Raw genomic sequence first — 13,899 nt, forward strand, 5'->3', positions numbered from 1 at the left:
GGGGCCCACTGGGGCAGGGGCAAATCAAGGAGCCCTAGAATGGTTTGGGTTGGAAGGGAGCTTCAGGATCATCTAGGTCTAACCGCCTGCCATAGATAGGGAGGGATAACACTAGGGATCCCAGGGAGGGATAGGGAGCGTCTTGCACTAGACCCAGTTTTCCAGTGTCCACAGCTTGGCTTGGGAGCAGTCCTTGCATGGACCTACACCAGTACCTCAGCACCGTCAGTCAAGAATTCCTTCTTATGATCTCATCTAAGACTGCCCTCTGTCATTGTAAAGCCATTGCCCCTTGTCCTTTTAGGACCTGCCCTTGTAGGAAGGCTCTCTGCTGTTCTCTTTAGGCCCCTCTTCCAATAGGATGAGGCTGTGCAGTCTCTGGGACAGGTAGCTGCTGAGGAATCCATTTGGGGCAGGGAGCTGGGTGTGCAGCTGCAGTGCCAGCTGCAGATGGAGCTCTGGCTGGTGGGAGCCTGGGACCAGAAGACTGCACATCCTTTGCATGACAGAGGGCCTGGGGAGCTGTGGCACCAGCCAGGGATTTCAATGGACACTGAGTGCTGCAGCAGGAGCTGGTGGCATGGAATGAGACATCTGCAAGTCTGCTGGGGGAATCATGGGGCTGAATGGGTATGGAAACCTGCTCCAGACTGGGTTAGAGTGGCGTGGGTAAGGAATCAAACAGGGCACCTGTCAGCTCACTACGGCCACCTCTGCCTCTTGAGTGGTCACACAGGTGAGTTTCCTCAGCACTACAGCAGCCCAGATGGGAATGTGGACAAATACCCTTGGAGCCTCCTTCCTCCAAACATGCAACTGCTGGCAGCAGGTGAGTTCACCTGGGATCTTTACAGTAGGAAGGAAACAAAGGGGGAGTGTTACAATTCCATGCGCAGAGTATGTGTAAACTATAAGCGTGGATTTGAGCCTCCCTATTGTAACATTCGGTGCAGATTTGGTGAAGTCATGGGAAGTGGGTGGAGAAGGCATGTTCAGCATGATCAGTGAAAGGTGGCCACAGAGGAGTTGTGGAGGCACCCAAAAAGTGCCCAGTGGGGGGCCTTGAGCCTCTACTGGGGTGCTCGAGTCTCTGCTCAAAGGCTTTTAGAGCAGACACAGGAGAGTCTTGTGTCCTTCATGCCACACAATGGGTGCTAGAATCCCTGGGCACACACAGAAGGAAGTTGAAGTCCCCTTTTGGCATGCAAAAAGGAGTTTCATATCCCTTATGATTTTTGATGTGATGGGAAATACCCTTGTCACAGTTCAGAGGACAGCTGTGGCTCAGGTCGTGCAACACTGACTGAAATTCTTTTGGGCAGCAGATTTTTGCCAAGATAGAGCAATAAGGTTGTGCCAGAGTGATTGAGCAACTAAGCTGCTCTGCTCACTAGCTAGGGTAATGGCTATTCCCAGGCCTTAGTGACACTCTTGCAGTCAGTGTTTTTAGTGAGCCAGCAGCCCCCGACTTAAGCCAGCGTGGCAGGGAGCAGTACAGATGTGGGGCGGTTGTTCTCAGCACAGCCCATCTTGATTAATACAAAGGGAAGAGCACCATGCACCATGAGACAGGACTCCATTGGCCTGGAACCCAAGAGAATGTCCTTGGGATATGTCTTCCCCAAGATATTCCAGGGTTCTTTACCATTTCCCCCCTGCCCCCAGTATCAAAGTTTAATTGAGATTATAAAATTAGGGACAGTATTTGTACAGTATGTAGAGGGTTTGTTAATTAGCAAGTTAACTTAAGAGGTTTCTTCCCCTTCCTGTGCTGATTATGTGCAACATTCAGACAAAGAAAAACAGCAAGCTGCAATTTGTTGTCAGTGCAGCTGGCTCTTTGACTGCTCCTTTTCCTCATTTGCCAGACCTATACAGCCCTCTCATCTTCTTTGACTCCTCCCTATATCTTCCCTTGTCTCCTCCCAAAAATGGAGTCAAGTCCCGGGATCCTTTCCCCCTGGCTCCCAGGTTGGCCCTGCCTGTGAACAGCCTTGGTGTTGCAGCTGCTGTTGGTCCAATCACCTTTGTCTTCCATGACATTCCTGGTGTGCTCTCTTACTCTTCCTGCCAGGTTCCTCTCCCCAGAATGCCCCCAGCTCTTCCTTTGAGTATCAGTGAAGTGTGACCACCTGGCACATCAATCCCCCTTCACTACCTGTGAACTCTGGCTCTGCCTTAGGGCACTGGCACTCCAGTCAGGAGACAGCAGTTTCCCTTGTCATGCTTGGGACTTTCCCAGACCCATTCCCTTAGCCCAGGCTCACACCAGGCCCTAAATCACCAGCCCATGGGCATTTGAGCACTGGTCCCAAGGGGTCTGCTTTTATCCAATCCCCCTCCTAGGCTTGATGTACCAGGTTCCTCCAGCCCATGGTGGCTCAGAGCACTCTCCTCTCTGACCAGGCACTTTGGAGCTCTTTGGAGTCACTCTGTCCCTTTGTGCCTGGCAGGTCTGCCCTCAGGCTCATTCTGCAGTTGCCAATTGTGGCACTCCTTGCTTTGCCCAGGAGTTGGAATTGCACTGAAAAGATGGTTCCTTCTGATGATAGGCAACTTTACTTCAAGTACTAAGTTATGTCCAGTGTCTGCCTGCACACAGGAGAGGAGTGTGGTGAGGAGAGACTACGGTTTTGACACTGAGGCTCCCTTTAGATCAGCAGCCATTGCCTCAGCAGGAAACCCTTGCTGTGAACTGCAGTGTGCCCTTAATGCTGCACATCCTGGTGCTCAAGAGGCACTTCCAATTGTCTCCAGGCTGATCTGGGCCAGGATCCACTCATGGAAGTACTGAGTGGAGGTGTAGACTCCAGGCAGCTTTGCTCTGGCACAGCCTCTTCCCCAGCTGGTCACTCCCACAATCCAAAAGTAGTCAGCGTTGTTGTCCTGGCACATGAGAGGACCACCGCTGTCACCCTGCAGTGGAGCAGAGAGGATTAAGGTGGTGTTGGAGGCCCCTGCCAGCACTGGAGTTGTCTCTTCCTCTCTCACAGCCTCTGCCAGAGCTGTATTCCAGGCAGAGGAAGACTCTGCTCAGAGGCTGGAGCCTCCAGAGGCTGGGCTGTGAATGGCTTGGGGTCCTGTAGGGGAGGGCTCCTCTCTGCACAGGGCTCCTGGATGTGCAGAGGATGTGTGAATGTCACCTGGACCTCTGTGCTGCCAAGATCACGAGCTGGGCTTTCTGGGCTTTCTGGCATGAGGGGGGCAATGGGCAAGTAGGAGTGGATGGGGAGTGTGCAGGAAGCCCCAGAGCAGTCAGGAGGGAGCTGGGGCTGGGAGTGGCTGGGCAAAGCAGGCCCTGGGCTGTGTTGGGGTGGTGCTGCCAGGGCTGCAGGTGCTGCTGGGGGCTGAGGGGCTCGTGGCATGCTCCTACCTGGCAGGTGTCGATGAGGCCCTGTGGGTAACCAGCACACAAGTTGTGGGTGTGGATTTTCCCTGCGTACCAGCCAGTGCTGTTGCAGAGCTGGACATCGATGAGTTGAACCTTGGCCTCCTGTAGGACATCACTGGATTTTTGAGCTGTGAGCAGAGAAAGGAATGACCTCCCTGTAACTTCTTGCCAATTCTGCTCCACTGCTTTGTGGGATCCCCTTCCCTAGGGTTTGGTTTTCCCTCTGTAGAGGCACTGGGGCACTGTGTCCCTGCTGCCTACCTTTGGTGAGCGGACCAGGTCCACCTCTGCAGCAGGGTATGTACTGCAGCTGGGCTTTGGCCAGTTCTGTGAGAAAGCCCAAACCCTCTCCCCAGTGTGCTGAGCTGGCTCTGAAGTCATTCTTGGAAACTCACCTCTTGCAGTGGTGGCACCCCAGCCAGCCACCCAGCAGTTCTGCAGCTCTGACAATCTTAGGGTGGGGTCAGCCACACAGGCCAGCTGTGTGTAGGGGTTGCAGTCGACAGGCTTGCTCAGTTGCAGCAAGGCAATATCGTTACTTTTGTCAATTTTATTATATTGTTCATGACGCACTAACTTCTTAATCCGGCGCAGTTGTGCTCCAGGTCCGGGCTTGGTCAACTGAGTGGCCCCAATCACCAGATACACCATGCTAATTTTCCTGGAAGGCAGATGGAGAGAGGGCTGAGAAGGAGCAGAGCTATGCACCACAGCAGCCCAGCAGTTGCCAGACCTCTTCTTCGAAAGGCAGAGAGGGAGCTGTGCTCTGGCACGTGTGAGTGCCCTCACACATTGGCTGGGGGAATGTCAAGCTGGAAGCTGCTAGGAAGCCTTGGCACAAGCCCAGGCTCCTCCTGAGCAGTGTGGCAGCTGGTCTGCCTGAGAGGAAAGGGGATGGGAGTAGCAGGTGGTGCTGCTGACAGGGCACCTGCTGGTGTTGTGGGGATGGCCCCATTTCGATCATCTCTTTACCTGATGGGGTCAAAGCAGTGGGCTGCTGTGAGGACCCACTCTGCAGTGATGAGAGACCCTCCACACAGATGTCTTGTGCCTGGTAGTGCAGGATGCTTAAGGCTGACGATCCAGGGCCAGGCTCCTGGCTTGGCATCTGCGCCACCCACGATGCGTGTTGTGCCATCATCATGACCCAAGTACTCATACTCGTACACCATGGGTCGGAGCCCACATATCTCTCTGCAAGCAGAAAGTCATTTCCATGCTGCTGCATGGCCTCCTGTGGCTCAGGCTGAAGCTCAGCCCTCTGCCCTCCCCACAAGGGCTTGCACACACGGCAGGCCAGGGAAGCCCATGGGCTGTGCCTCTGTCCAAGGAACTGAGGCTCCCCCATGGTGGGTGGGAAGCTGTGGCCCGGCCATGGGGGACAGGCGGGTCCCCTCCAGGGAAGGCCCCAGGTGTTGCCGTGGTTCCCTCCCAGGGCCTAGGGACACTTACCCGCAGTTGTCCCATGTCCCGAGCACCAGCCCAGCCACGGTCAGCAGGACGAGGAGGCCGAGCCAATTCATGGCTGCCAGAGGCACGTGTCAGCTGCAAGCACTGAGAGCTCCGTGCACCAGCACAGCCACAGCCGCAGTGGCCGCAGCAGCCGCGGTGCCCGTGGTGCCCTCGGCCCCGGGGCTGATGTCACAGAGGAGTGGGTTCTGTGTTCTGGGCCCTGTGGGGCCTGCGCAACCGGGGCCACTGGGGGAGGGGCAACATCGAATGGGTGAGCCCTAGAATGGTTTGGGGTGGAAGGGACCTTGGAAATCACATAGCTTTGACACCCTTGCCTTGGGCATGGAGAGATAGCTTGCACCAGACCTAGCTGTCCAGACCCAGGCTCAAAAGCTGTCCTTGAACACTTTGAGGAATGGGGTATCTATAGCTGCATTGGGGAACCTAGGCCAGTGACTCAGTACTCTCACAGTCAAGAATTTCTTCCCAATATTTTATCTGCAGCTACCCTCTGTCACTCTAAAGCCATTGTCGCTTGTCATTTTAGGACCTGCCCTTGTAGGAAGGCTCTCTGCTGTTCTCTTTGGGTCCCTCTTCTTGCAGGATGAGGCTGTGCAGTCTCCAGGACAGGTAGCTGCTGAGGAATCCATTTGGGGCACGGAGCTGGGTGTGCAGCTGCAGATGGAGCTCAGGCTGGTGGGAGCTCCTGGACCAGAGGCCATGAACTGCACATGCTTTGCATGACAGAAGGCATAGGGAGCTGTGGCACCAGCCAGGGATTTCAATGGATATTGAGTGCTGCAGCAGGAGCCAGTGGCATGGAATGACACATCTGCAAGTCTGCTGGGGGAATCCTGCGACTGAATGGGTACAGAAACCTGTTGCCATATTCTGTTAGGCTTCTGATGGTTACAATCCAGTAGTTGAGTCTTCTCATGCTTGTAACATAAAGAAACAGGTGTTTTTTGCTTTCCTCTCTGATGAGGGACAACTGATTGACTTCTAGCCTGGCCAGTGGGATGGAGAGAGAGTAACCTTGTTCTCCAATCCCTGGTCATTGTTCAGAATCTATATAAACAAGGTAATCAAAATAAAGTAGTCTTCTTTGTTCTGGATGACTTGAACGTAAGTATCATTTTCTCTTTGTGTCTTCCAGCAACAGATACCTGCTCTGACTGGGAGAGAGTAGTGTGGGTAGGCAATCAAACGGCACAAATCAGCTTGCTGGAGCCACCTGTTCCTCCTGAATGGTCACAGAGAGGTTTTCCCTGCACTTTGGCAGTATAAATGGGACCTTAGGACACCACTGCTGGAGCATTTGTGAACAGCCTTGGTGTTGCAGCTCCTGTTGGTCCACTCACCTGGGCCTTCCATGGCATTCCTAGAGGCATATTTCTACACTGGTGTGCTCTCCTACCCTTCCTGCCAGGTTCCTCTCCCCAGAATGTCCCCAGCTCTTCCTTTGAGTATCAGTGAAGTGTGACCACCTGGCACATCAATCCCCCTTCACTACCTGTGAACTCTGGCTCTGCCTTAGGGCACTGGCACTCCAGTCAGGAGACAGCAGTTTCCCTTGTCATGCTTGGGACTTTCCCAGACCCATTCCCTTAGCCCAGGCTCACACCAGGCCCTAAATCACCAGCCCATGGGCATTTGAGCACTGGTCCCAAGGTGTCTGCTTTTATCCAATCCCCTTCCTAGGCTTGATGTACCAGGTTCCTCCAGCCCATGGTGCTCAGAGCACTCTCCTCTCTGATCAGGCACTTTGGAGCTCTTTGGAGTCACTCTGTCCCTTTGTGCCTGGCAGGTCTGCCCTCAGGCTCATTCTGCAGCTGCCAATTGTGGCACTCCTTGCTTTGCCCAGGAGTTGGAATTGCACTGGAAAGATGGTTCCCTGTAACCGTAGGCAACTTTACTTCAAGTACTAAGTCATGTCCAGTGTCTGTCTGCACACAGGAGAGGAGTGTGGTCAGGACAGAGCAGGGTTTTGGCCCTGAGGCTGCCTTTGGATCAGCAGCTATTGCCCCAGCAGGAAACACTAGCTGTGCACAGCAGTGTGCCCTGGATCCTGTCTACCCTGGAGCTCAAGAGGCACTTCCAAATGGGCTCAGCCCCATCTGGGCCAGGATCCAGTCATAGAAGTACTGAGTGGAGGTGTAGACTCCAGGCAGCTTTGCTCTGGCACAGCCTCTTCCCCAGCTGGTCACTCCCACAATCCAAAAGTAGTCAGCGTTGTTGTCCTGGCACATGAGAGGACCACCGCTGTCACCCTGCAGTGGAGCAGAGAGGATTAAGGTGGTGTTGGTGGCCCCTGCCAGCACTGGGGCTGTCTGCTCCTCTCCCACAGTCCCTGCCAGAATTCTTCTGTTGAAGCCTCCAGAGGCTGGTCTGTGAATGGCTTGGGGTCCTGTAGGGGAGGGCTCCTCTCTGCACAGGGCTCCTGGATGTGCAGAGGATGGATGAATGGCACCTGGACCTCTGTGCTGCCAAGAGCACGAGCTGGGCTTTCTGGGCTTTCTGGGCTTTCTGGGCTTTCTGGGCTTTCTGGGCTTTCTGGCATGAGGGGGGCACTGGGCAAGTCAGAGTGGATGGGGAGTGTGCAGGAAGCCCCCAGAGCAGTTGGGAGGGAGCTGGGGCTGGGAGTGGCTGGGCAAAGCAGGCCCTGGGCTGTGTTGGGGTGGTGCTGCCAGGGCTGCAGGTGCTGCTGGGGGCTGAGGGGCTCGTGGCACGCTCCTACCTGGCAGGTGTCGATGAGGCCCTGTGGGTAACCAGCACACAAGTTGTAGGGGTGGATTTTCCCTGTGTACCAGTCACTGCTGTTGCAGAGCTGGACATTGATGAGCTGGACCTTGGCCTCCTGGAGTGTATCACTTGAGTCTTCATCTGTGAGCAGAGAAAGGAATGACCTCCCAGCAGCTCCTTGACAGTTCTTCCCCTCCCCTGTCTGGAGAGGACATCCTTTCCTTGTTGGCTTTGCCTCTGCAGAGGCACTGGAGTGCTGTGTCCCTGCTGCCTGCCTTTGGAACAGGGTCATGCCCTTTTCTGCAGAAGTGTATGCCCTGCAGCCTGGCTTTGGCCTCTGCTGTTAGAAAGTCCGAACTCTCTCCCCAGTTTGCTGAGCTTGCTGCGCAGGCAGGAATCCCTCTTGGGAACTCACCTCCTTCTGTGGTTGAACCCCAGCCAGCGATCCAGCAGTTCTGCAGGTCTGAGACTCTTAGGGTGGGGTCAGCCACACAGGCCAGCTGGATGTAGGGGCTGCACTGGACAGGCTCGTTCAGTTCCAGTAAGGCAATGTCATTACTTATATCACTTCTCTTATAGTTTTTGTGACGAACCAGGTTCTTAATCTGGCGCACTTGTACCTCAGGGCCTGGCTGAGTCAACTGAGTGGCCCCAAGCACCACCTTCAGGATGCTGATTTTCCTGGAAGGCAGATGGAGAGAAGGCTGAGAGGGCACAGAGCCATGTGCCACAGAAGCCCAGCAGTTGCCAGACCTCTGCTAGGAAAGGCAGAGAGGGAGCAGTGCTCTGGCACGTGTGAGTGCCCTCACACATAAGGCTGGGGGAATGTCAAGCTGGAAGCTGCTAGGAAGCCTTGGCACAAGCCCAGGCTCCTCCTGAGCAGTGTGGCAGCTGGTCTGCCTGAGAGGAAAGGGGATGGGAGTAGCAGGTGGTGCTGCTGACAGGGCACCTGCTGGTGTTGTGGGGATACACCCATTCCCTGCTCCTCCTTACTTCAACTTGTCGAAGCAGTGGGCCGCTGTGAGGACCCACTGCGTGCCGATGAGAGACCCTCCACACCAATGCCCTATCCCTGGTACCCAGGGATGCTGGATGCTGACGATCCAGGGCCAGGCTCCTGGCTTGGCATCTCTGCCACCCACAATGCGTGTCATGCCGTAGTCATGAGACATGGAGTCAGACACCATAGGTCGGAGCCCGCAGGTCCATCTGCAAGCAGAAAGTAATTTCCATGCAGCTGCATGGCCTCCTGTGGCTCAGGCTGAAGCTCAGCCCTCTGCCTTCCCCACAAGGGTTTGCATGCACGGCAGGCCAGGGAAGCCCATGGGTTCTGTGTTTGTCTGTGCGAGCACCTGGCTGCTGGCAAGGAACTGAGGCTTCCCCATGGTGGGTGGGAAGCTGTGGCCTGGCCATGGGGGACAGGTGGGTCCCCTCCAGGGAAGGCTCCAAATGTTCCTTTGGCTCCCTCCCAGGGCCTGGGGACACTCACCCACAGGTATTCTGTATGCTGTGGGCCAGCCCAGCCACGGTCAGCAGGACGAGGAGGCCGAGCCAATTCATGGCTGCCAGAGGCACGTGTCAGCTGCAAGCACTGAGAGCTCCGTGCACCAGCGCAGCCACAGCCGCAGTGCCCGCAGCCCCAGGGCTGATGTCATAGCGGGGTGGATTCCATGTTCTGGGCACTGTGGGGATATGTGGCATGGGAGGAGGGAGGGAGGAATAACATTGAATCAAGGAACCATAGAATGGTTTGGGGTGCAAGGGACCTTGGACGTCCTCTAGGTCTGACACCCCTGCTATTGTGAGAGAGGGAGAGCTGGCAGTAGACCCTGTTGCTCAGAGCCTGGCTTAGAAACTTGTCCTCAAACACTTTGAGGGATTGAGCATCCACAGCTGCTCTGGGCAACCTATGCTGGTGCCTCAGCAACCTCACAGTGCATAATTTCTTCCTAATACTGAATAGAAACCCACTCTCTCTCATTTTGAAACCTTTTCCTCTTGTCGTTTCTTGTGTTGACCCCAAACAAATCATTACCTGTATTTCATAAAGTGGAAATCTGTATGTAGCCCAATCATGTATTTTTGTAAACTGCAGTAAGGCCTTTTTTCAGCAGGATGTATGGCAATGCAAATTAGTGTTCTTACTGGAAACATATTGTTATTATTTGGCTATTAAGTGTTTAAGTGTTTATCTGAACGTCATTAGCAACTTAGCTTAAAATTATGGCAGATGTTTTTCAAAGTGGTTTTGTTTTCTGTAGCCATCAATATATGTATATAATAAATCATCAAAATTAGGAACTATTGAAGGTATAGCAAACATATGAAAGTTTATTCTGTAGCCGAAGTGTTAATATGAGTTTATCTGTACTCAAGACTGTCTTGAAATATCAGGTTATTTGCTGAGTATTCATTGTCTTATTTTATGATTTCATCGGTATCTTGGTAGTTCTTGACTTCTTCACGTATACAGCAAACCAGGCTGGGATATGACAGTCTAACACTGTTCTCTAATGAGGAAATATTCATAATGTGATGAAAACTTCACTAAAGAATGACAAACCATATTGTTAATTTAATTTCTTGCATACTTTATTAATTCAGTTGACATTACCAGTGACTGTGCATGTTACAATTCTAAAATGTCATTAAATAGTTTTCTTTACAGACTTTATAAGTTTAATTAGAGCATCTGCAAATTCACCAGCCTCTTGTCTCAACTCTTCCCACACTGTGGGGGAAAACACTGTGACCTTGTTTTTGAAGAGTATCCTTCCTATTGCTCCACATCATTCTACACCTGTTCAGAAAAACAGGATTGAACAACTCTGTATTGAATAACGACAGGATTATTCAACTCCTTAAATTCAAGTCTAACCTATGTATTTTCTGAGGAGCCACAGATTTGAAATGTAAACACAAATTGCTCCTGTAGTTGCCACGGGCAAAATTACTAAGCCTGATTACTTGTACTGGGTACAGAGGAAAAGACAGGTGGACTTTCTAGCCCTCTTTAATTCTACCTCATTGTGGGGCTGTGCTTTCAGCAGGAAATCTGGGGTGCTGGAAGCAGAAAGGTCCTCATCTGCATTTATTACAAGTGTTTCAGTAAAATTGTGATTCCTGCTTGTGGCCTCTCCAAGTGTTTTGGCGCTTGTTGGAAGAGGGTGGAGGAGGAAGTGCAGTTCAGTGGGGTTAACTTTCCTGCTTGGTTTTAAACCAGTACATCACTACAACAAAATAGAACAGCTGAAGACATTAAAAAGTTGTCAGGGTAAATTAAAGCCAGTTTCTTTGTGTATCTCAAAAGAGATTTTCTGGAGTTTATAACCTGTTAGAGTCTGTGCCTTTAGGACAATCCAACCAGAGCCCACTTTGGCATGAAACTTCTCTTAGTAAAAATCTGTTTCATCTTAGAAGGTATTTAAAGACCATGTTGAAGACCTAGGCCACAAACCAAACTTGCAGAATAACTTGGACTTTCTCAGTTATTTCTGGTTTTAGCTACATAAGACACACATCGCTATCTATCACATAAAAGAGCCCCGTGAGAAAACAAGAAACAGAATTCTTATATACATATATGTGTATGGTTGCGTGCACATTTATGTGTGTGTGTGTACATATAAAGGCCAGTCAAGGAAGATCCATTAAAAAGTTCATCAAGTCTTATGCACAGGGGAATCAGTGTTTCCTCAGGGCGCAGAAACCATCCCTTGGTGTTCTTCCCACACATTCTTTTTTCTCCTTACCTGAAGAGGAGGCTTTGGAGGGTGCAGGTCAGCTGTCAGCATTGTACCAGTGTCACTCCACAGCAAATCTCAATTGTCATAATTGCTGCTGTCACTCAGATGCCACTGTGTCCAGATGAGGAACAGAAATTGGTTGACATTAAATCTAAATACAAGCTTTGTATTTGCAAGAGCAATAAAAAAGCAACTGCAAGAGCAATCAAGACTGAACAAAATCCTGTTCTCACTAACCATGAAAGGTGTTTTCTATTCATCAAAGCAACATGGGGATTTTGGGCGTGCCAGTTCATCGTTAGGCCTGGATGGTGAATCCAGCTGAGGGAGTTGGGGCTGGAAAAAAGAAGGTGCAGGGGTGACCTCATAGCTCTTTAGGGATACCTGAGAGGAGCCTGTGGAAAAGTAGGCGATGGCCTCTTTTCCCAGGCAGCCAGAGACAGGACAGGAGTAAGTGGCCTCAAGCTGCACCAGGGGAGGCTTAGGTTGGACGTCGGGAGGAATTTCCCCACGTAAAGCGCGACTGACCATCGGGACGCTCCGCCCGGCAGGGCGCGGCATTCAGCGCTCCCTCCCTCCCTCCCTCCCTCAGCCCCGCCCCTTCGGGCCCCGCCCGCCCCCGGCAGCGCGGGAGCGGCGCATGCGCGGTGCGCGGGGCCGCGCCGGGCCTGGGGAAGCGGCCGAGCGTTTCCGGGTTGCGTGGCGGCGGCACCACCGGCACCGGGAGCATGTCCTGCGCCCTCGTCCCCTTCGCCCACTTCCAGGACCTGGAGCTGGCCCGCGACTTCCTGAGCCCGCACCGCCGCCCGGGCAGCGCCGCGGCCGGCAAGGAGAGCGGTGAGTGCGGCCGCCGGCGCGGGGCTGTGCCCGCCGCCCCCGCGGGGCCCGCCCGGCCGCGGCGGTGTCGCTGCGGCCCCGCGCTCGCTGCCGCCCCTGCCCGCGGGCGGGTGGCCGTGTCAGCCCGGTGCTCGGGGCCGCTCCTGTGGGGCGGGCTCCGCGTCTCGCCGCTTGCCGGCCAACATCTTCAGCTGCGAAGTCAGACTTTGCTGGCGTCCGGAAGTTTCAGGTGCCCCCAGCTGTTCGCGGGTGTCACTCCTTACCCCGTAGTGCGGAGGTGAAGTTCTTCGGCCACTGACCCTGCGTGCCCCAAACTTTAAAAGTTTGTAGGTTTCTTCCTGGGAGTGCAGTTGCGTGTCATAAAACCACCACACATTGTGAATACAAGGTTATCTAGGGATGCGGTACGTGCTGAAAGTGTAGTAAAGGTTTAGCTTGGCAGCTTAAATTAAGACAGCAAATTTTAAAGCAGTTGCAGTCTGAAGCTGTGGACCAGGTTTCTGCTGTGTGAGGCAGTGCCCGGTGCAGGCTGGGCTGCCTGGCACAGAAAAGCTGCCTTCTCAACAGATCCGTGCCCAAGATAGAAACCACAGGGAACTGAAACACCGTTTCATGTATTTGTTACTGCATACTGTGTTTATTGTACACTCTGTGTGTGTGAGTGTATAGATATAAACCCCCCAATATATACAAACTATATCTGGCTGATGTGTTTTGGTTTCTGGCAAAAATAGGGAAGGAAAGTGTTTGAAGAGGTTGATGAGGATGCTTGTAAAAATCCTCACAGCTGTGGACAGAGCTTTAAGAGAAATCCTCAAGGTTTTTTAAAAGCTTATTTTAAAAGCTTAAAATGCCTGTGGGGGGAATTAGAAGAGGGGAGATCATAGGATGCTTTGTATTTGAAGTGACGTTTAAAGTTAAACTAGTCCAACCCCCCTGCCATGAGCAGGGACATTTTTCACCAGACCAGGCTGCTCAAAGCCCCATCCAGCCTGCCTTTGAGCGCTTCCTGAGACTGGGCATTTGCAGTTTCTCTGAGCAACCTGCTCTAGTGCCTCATCTTCTTTGTTATTAAAAAAATCATTCCTAATACTCAATAGAAATCCATTCCCCATTCAAAGCCATTAGTCCTTGTCCTGTAACTACAGGTCCTGTTAAAAAGATGACACAACGATTGTTAAAAACTTTAAATGTACATTATATGTTCAGCTAGTTCATTTTGCCACTGAAACTTCTGTGTGCAAAACTTTTGGTCGAAAACAGTTTTCTGCTGCTGCTTGTTCTGTAACTCGAATAGATTTTGAAAAATGCATAAGAAGTTCCACGTGGCTTTTCTTTGGTATCATCTGTATCTAAAGGAGGGATTCTGGAAGCAGAAGGCTTCTGTTAGTATCTCTTGAATTCTGAAGATAAAAGCAAAGGGTTGGAATGTGTTTGTGTTTCTAAAAGTAAGTGTTGAAAGAAATGAAAATATTTTTCTCTTATTTGGTGGTACATGGGAGGTGTCTGTGTAAAATAACGTGGATATTTTATTGGAATGGATTTATCAAATGGCAGCCATAAAGAGAAAATATTTAGTATGTTGTAAAACTACCAGAATAATAGAAGCAAAGAAGATGCATGTTCCAAAATGTGCTGCTGTTCCATTTTAATGAGTGGGCTGTCTTCTGGACTATTTTTATATTTGCTTATTCAGTCATTGAGGCAGAAGCGAGTGTTTTTCAAAATAAT

General features: G+C 52.0%; 3 protein-coding genes and 1 long non-coding RNA gene across 7 annotated transcripts in view; 1 reads left to right on the top strand and 3 right to left on the bottom strand.

The window, feature by feature from the left end:
- Positions 1 to 2,730: 2,730 nt before the first annotated feature.
- Positions 2,731 to 4,563, bottom strand: LOC120749754 (acrosin-like). The gene is made up of 4 exons (XM_040057405.1): positions 4,364 to 4,563; positions 3,787 to 4,052; positions 3,374 to 3,519; positions 2,731 to 2,916 (listed from the first exon to the last, which is right to left on the bottom strand). Exons 1-4 carry the CDS (start codon positions 4,561 to 4,563, stop codon positions 2,731 to 2,733), a joined length of 798 nt encoding a protein of 265 aa, XP_039913339.1.
- A 2,364-nt stretch (positions 4,564 to 6,927) lies between these two features.
- LOC120749758 (acrosin-like) lies at positions 6,928 to 9,145 on the bottom strand. Its single transcript, XM_040057409.1, has 5 exons — positions 9,075 to 9,145; positions 8,579 to 8,794; positions 8,001 to 8,266; positions 7,581 to 7,726; positions 6,928 to 7,113 (listed from the first exon to the last, which is right to left on the bottom strand). Exons 1-5 carry the CDS (start codon positions 9,143 to 9,145, stop codon positions 6,928 to 6,930), a joined length of 885 nt encoding a protein of 294 aa, XP_039913343.1.
- Positions 9,146 to 10,204: 1,059 nt separating this feature from the next.
- On the bottom strand, positions 10,205 to 11,899 carry LOC120751230 (uncharacterized). 2 transcript variants are annotated; one of them, XR_005700330.1, is made up of 4 exons: positions 11,860 to 11,899; positions 11,569 to 11,667; positions 11,338 to 11,442; positions 10,205 to 10,385 (listed from the first exon to the last, which is right to left on the bottom strand). It is a non-coding gene; the product is annotated as an uncharacterized LOC120751230 (long non-coding RNA). The 2 variants fall into 2 exon arrangements; XR_005700329.1 differs by lacking the exon at positions 11,860 to 11,899 and having other exon boundaries at positions 11,569 to 11,818.
- A 110-nt stretch (positions 11,900 to 12,009) lies between these two features.
- Positions 12,010 to 13,899, top strand: part of RAB3GAP2 (RAB3 GTPase activating non-catalytic protein subunit 2) — a 45,060-nt gene continuing 43,170 nt past the window's right edge. For 2 of the 3 annotated variants that reach the window (XM_040060741.2, XM_040060743.2), the window contains exon 1: positions 12,015 to 12,168. In XM_040060741.2, the coding sequence (XP_039916675.1) occupies positions 12,060 to 12,168 (109 nt within the window). In that variant the 5' untranslated portion in view covers positions 12,015 to 12,059. Of the gene's footprint in view, positions 12,169 to 13,899 lie in introns of all 3 variants that reach the window. The other variant, XM_040060742.2, reaches the window with a different exon arrangement.

Source organism: Hirundo rustica, chromosome 3, assembly GCF_015227805.2.
Source record: "Hirundo rustica isolate bHirRus1 chromosome 3, bHirRus1.pri.v3, whole genome shotgun sequence".
NCBI classification, from domain to species: Eukaryota; Metazoa; Chordata; class Aves; order Passeriformes; family Hirundinidae; genus Hirundo; species Hirundo rustica.

Coding starts and splice junctions, on each gene's coding strand:
- LOC120749754 (XM_040057405.1), bottom strand. CDS start 4,563: ATGGTGTACGAGTATGAGTACTTGGGTCATGATGATGGCACAACACGC. Junction 4,053..4,363: donor CACTGCTTTGACCCCATCAG/GTAAAGAGATGA, acceptor TCTGCCTTCCAG/GAAAATTAGCATGGTGTATC. Junction 3,520..3,786: donor GGGTGCCACCACTGCAAGAG/GTGAGTTTCCAA, acceptor CTCTGCTCACAG/CTCAAAAATCCAGTGATGTC.
- LOC120749758 (XM_040057409.1), bottom strand. CDS start 9,145: ATGAATTGGCTCGGCCTCCTCGTCCTGCTGACCGTGGCTGGGCTGGCC. Junction 7,727..8,000: donor GGGTTCAACCACAGAAGGAG/GTGAGTTCCCAA, acceptor CTCTGCTCACAG/ATGAAGACTCAAGTGATACA. Junction 7,114..7,580: donor GCCTCATCGACACCTGCCAG/GTAGGAGCGTGC, acceptor GCTCCACTGCAG/GGTGACAGCGGTGGTCCTCT.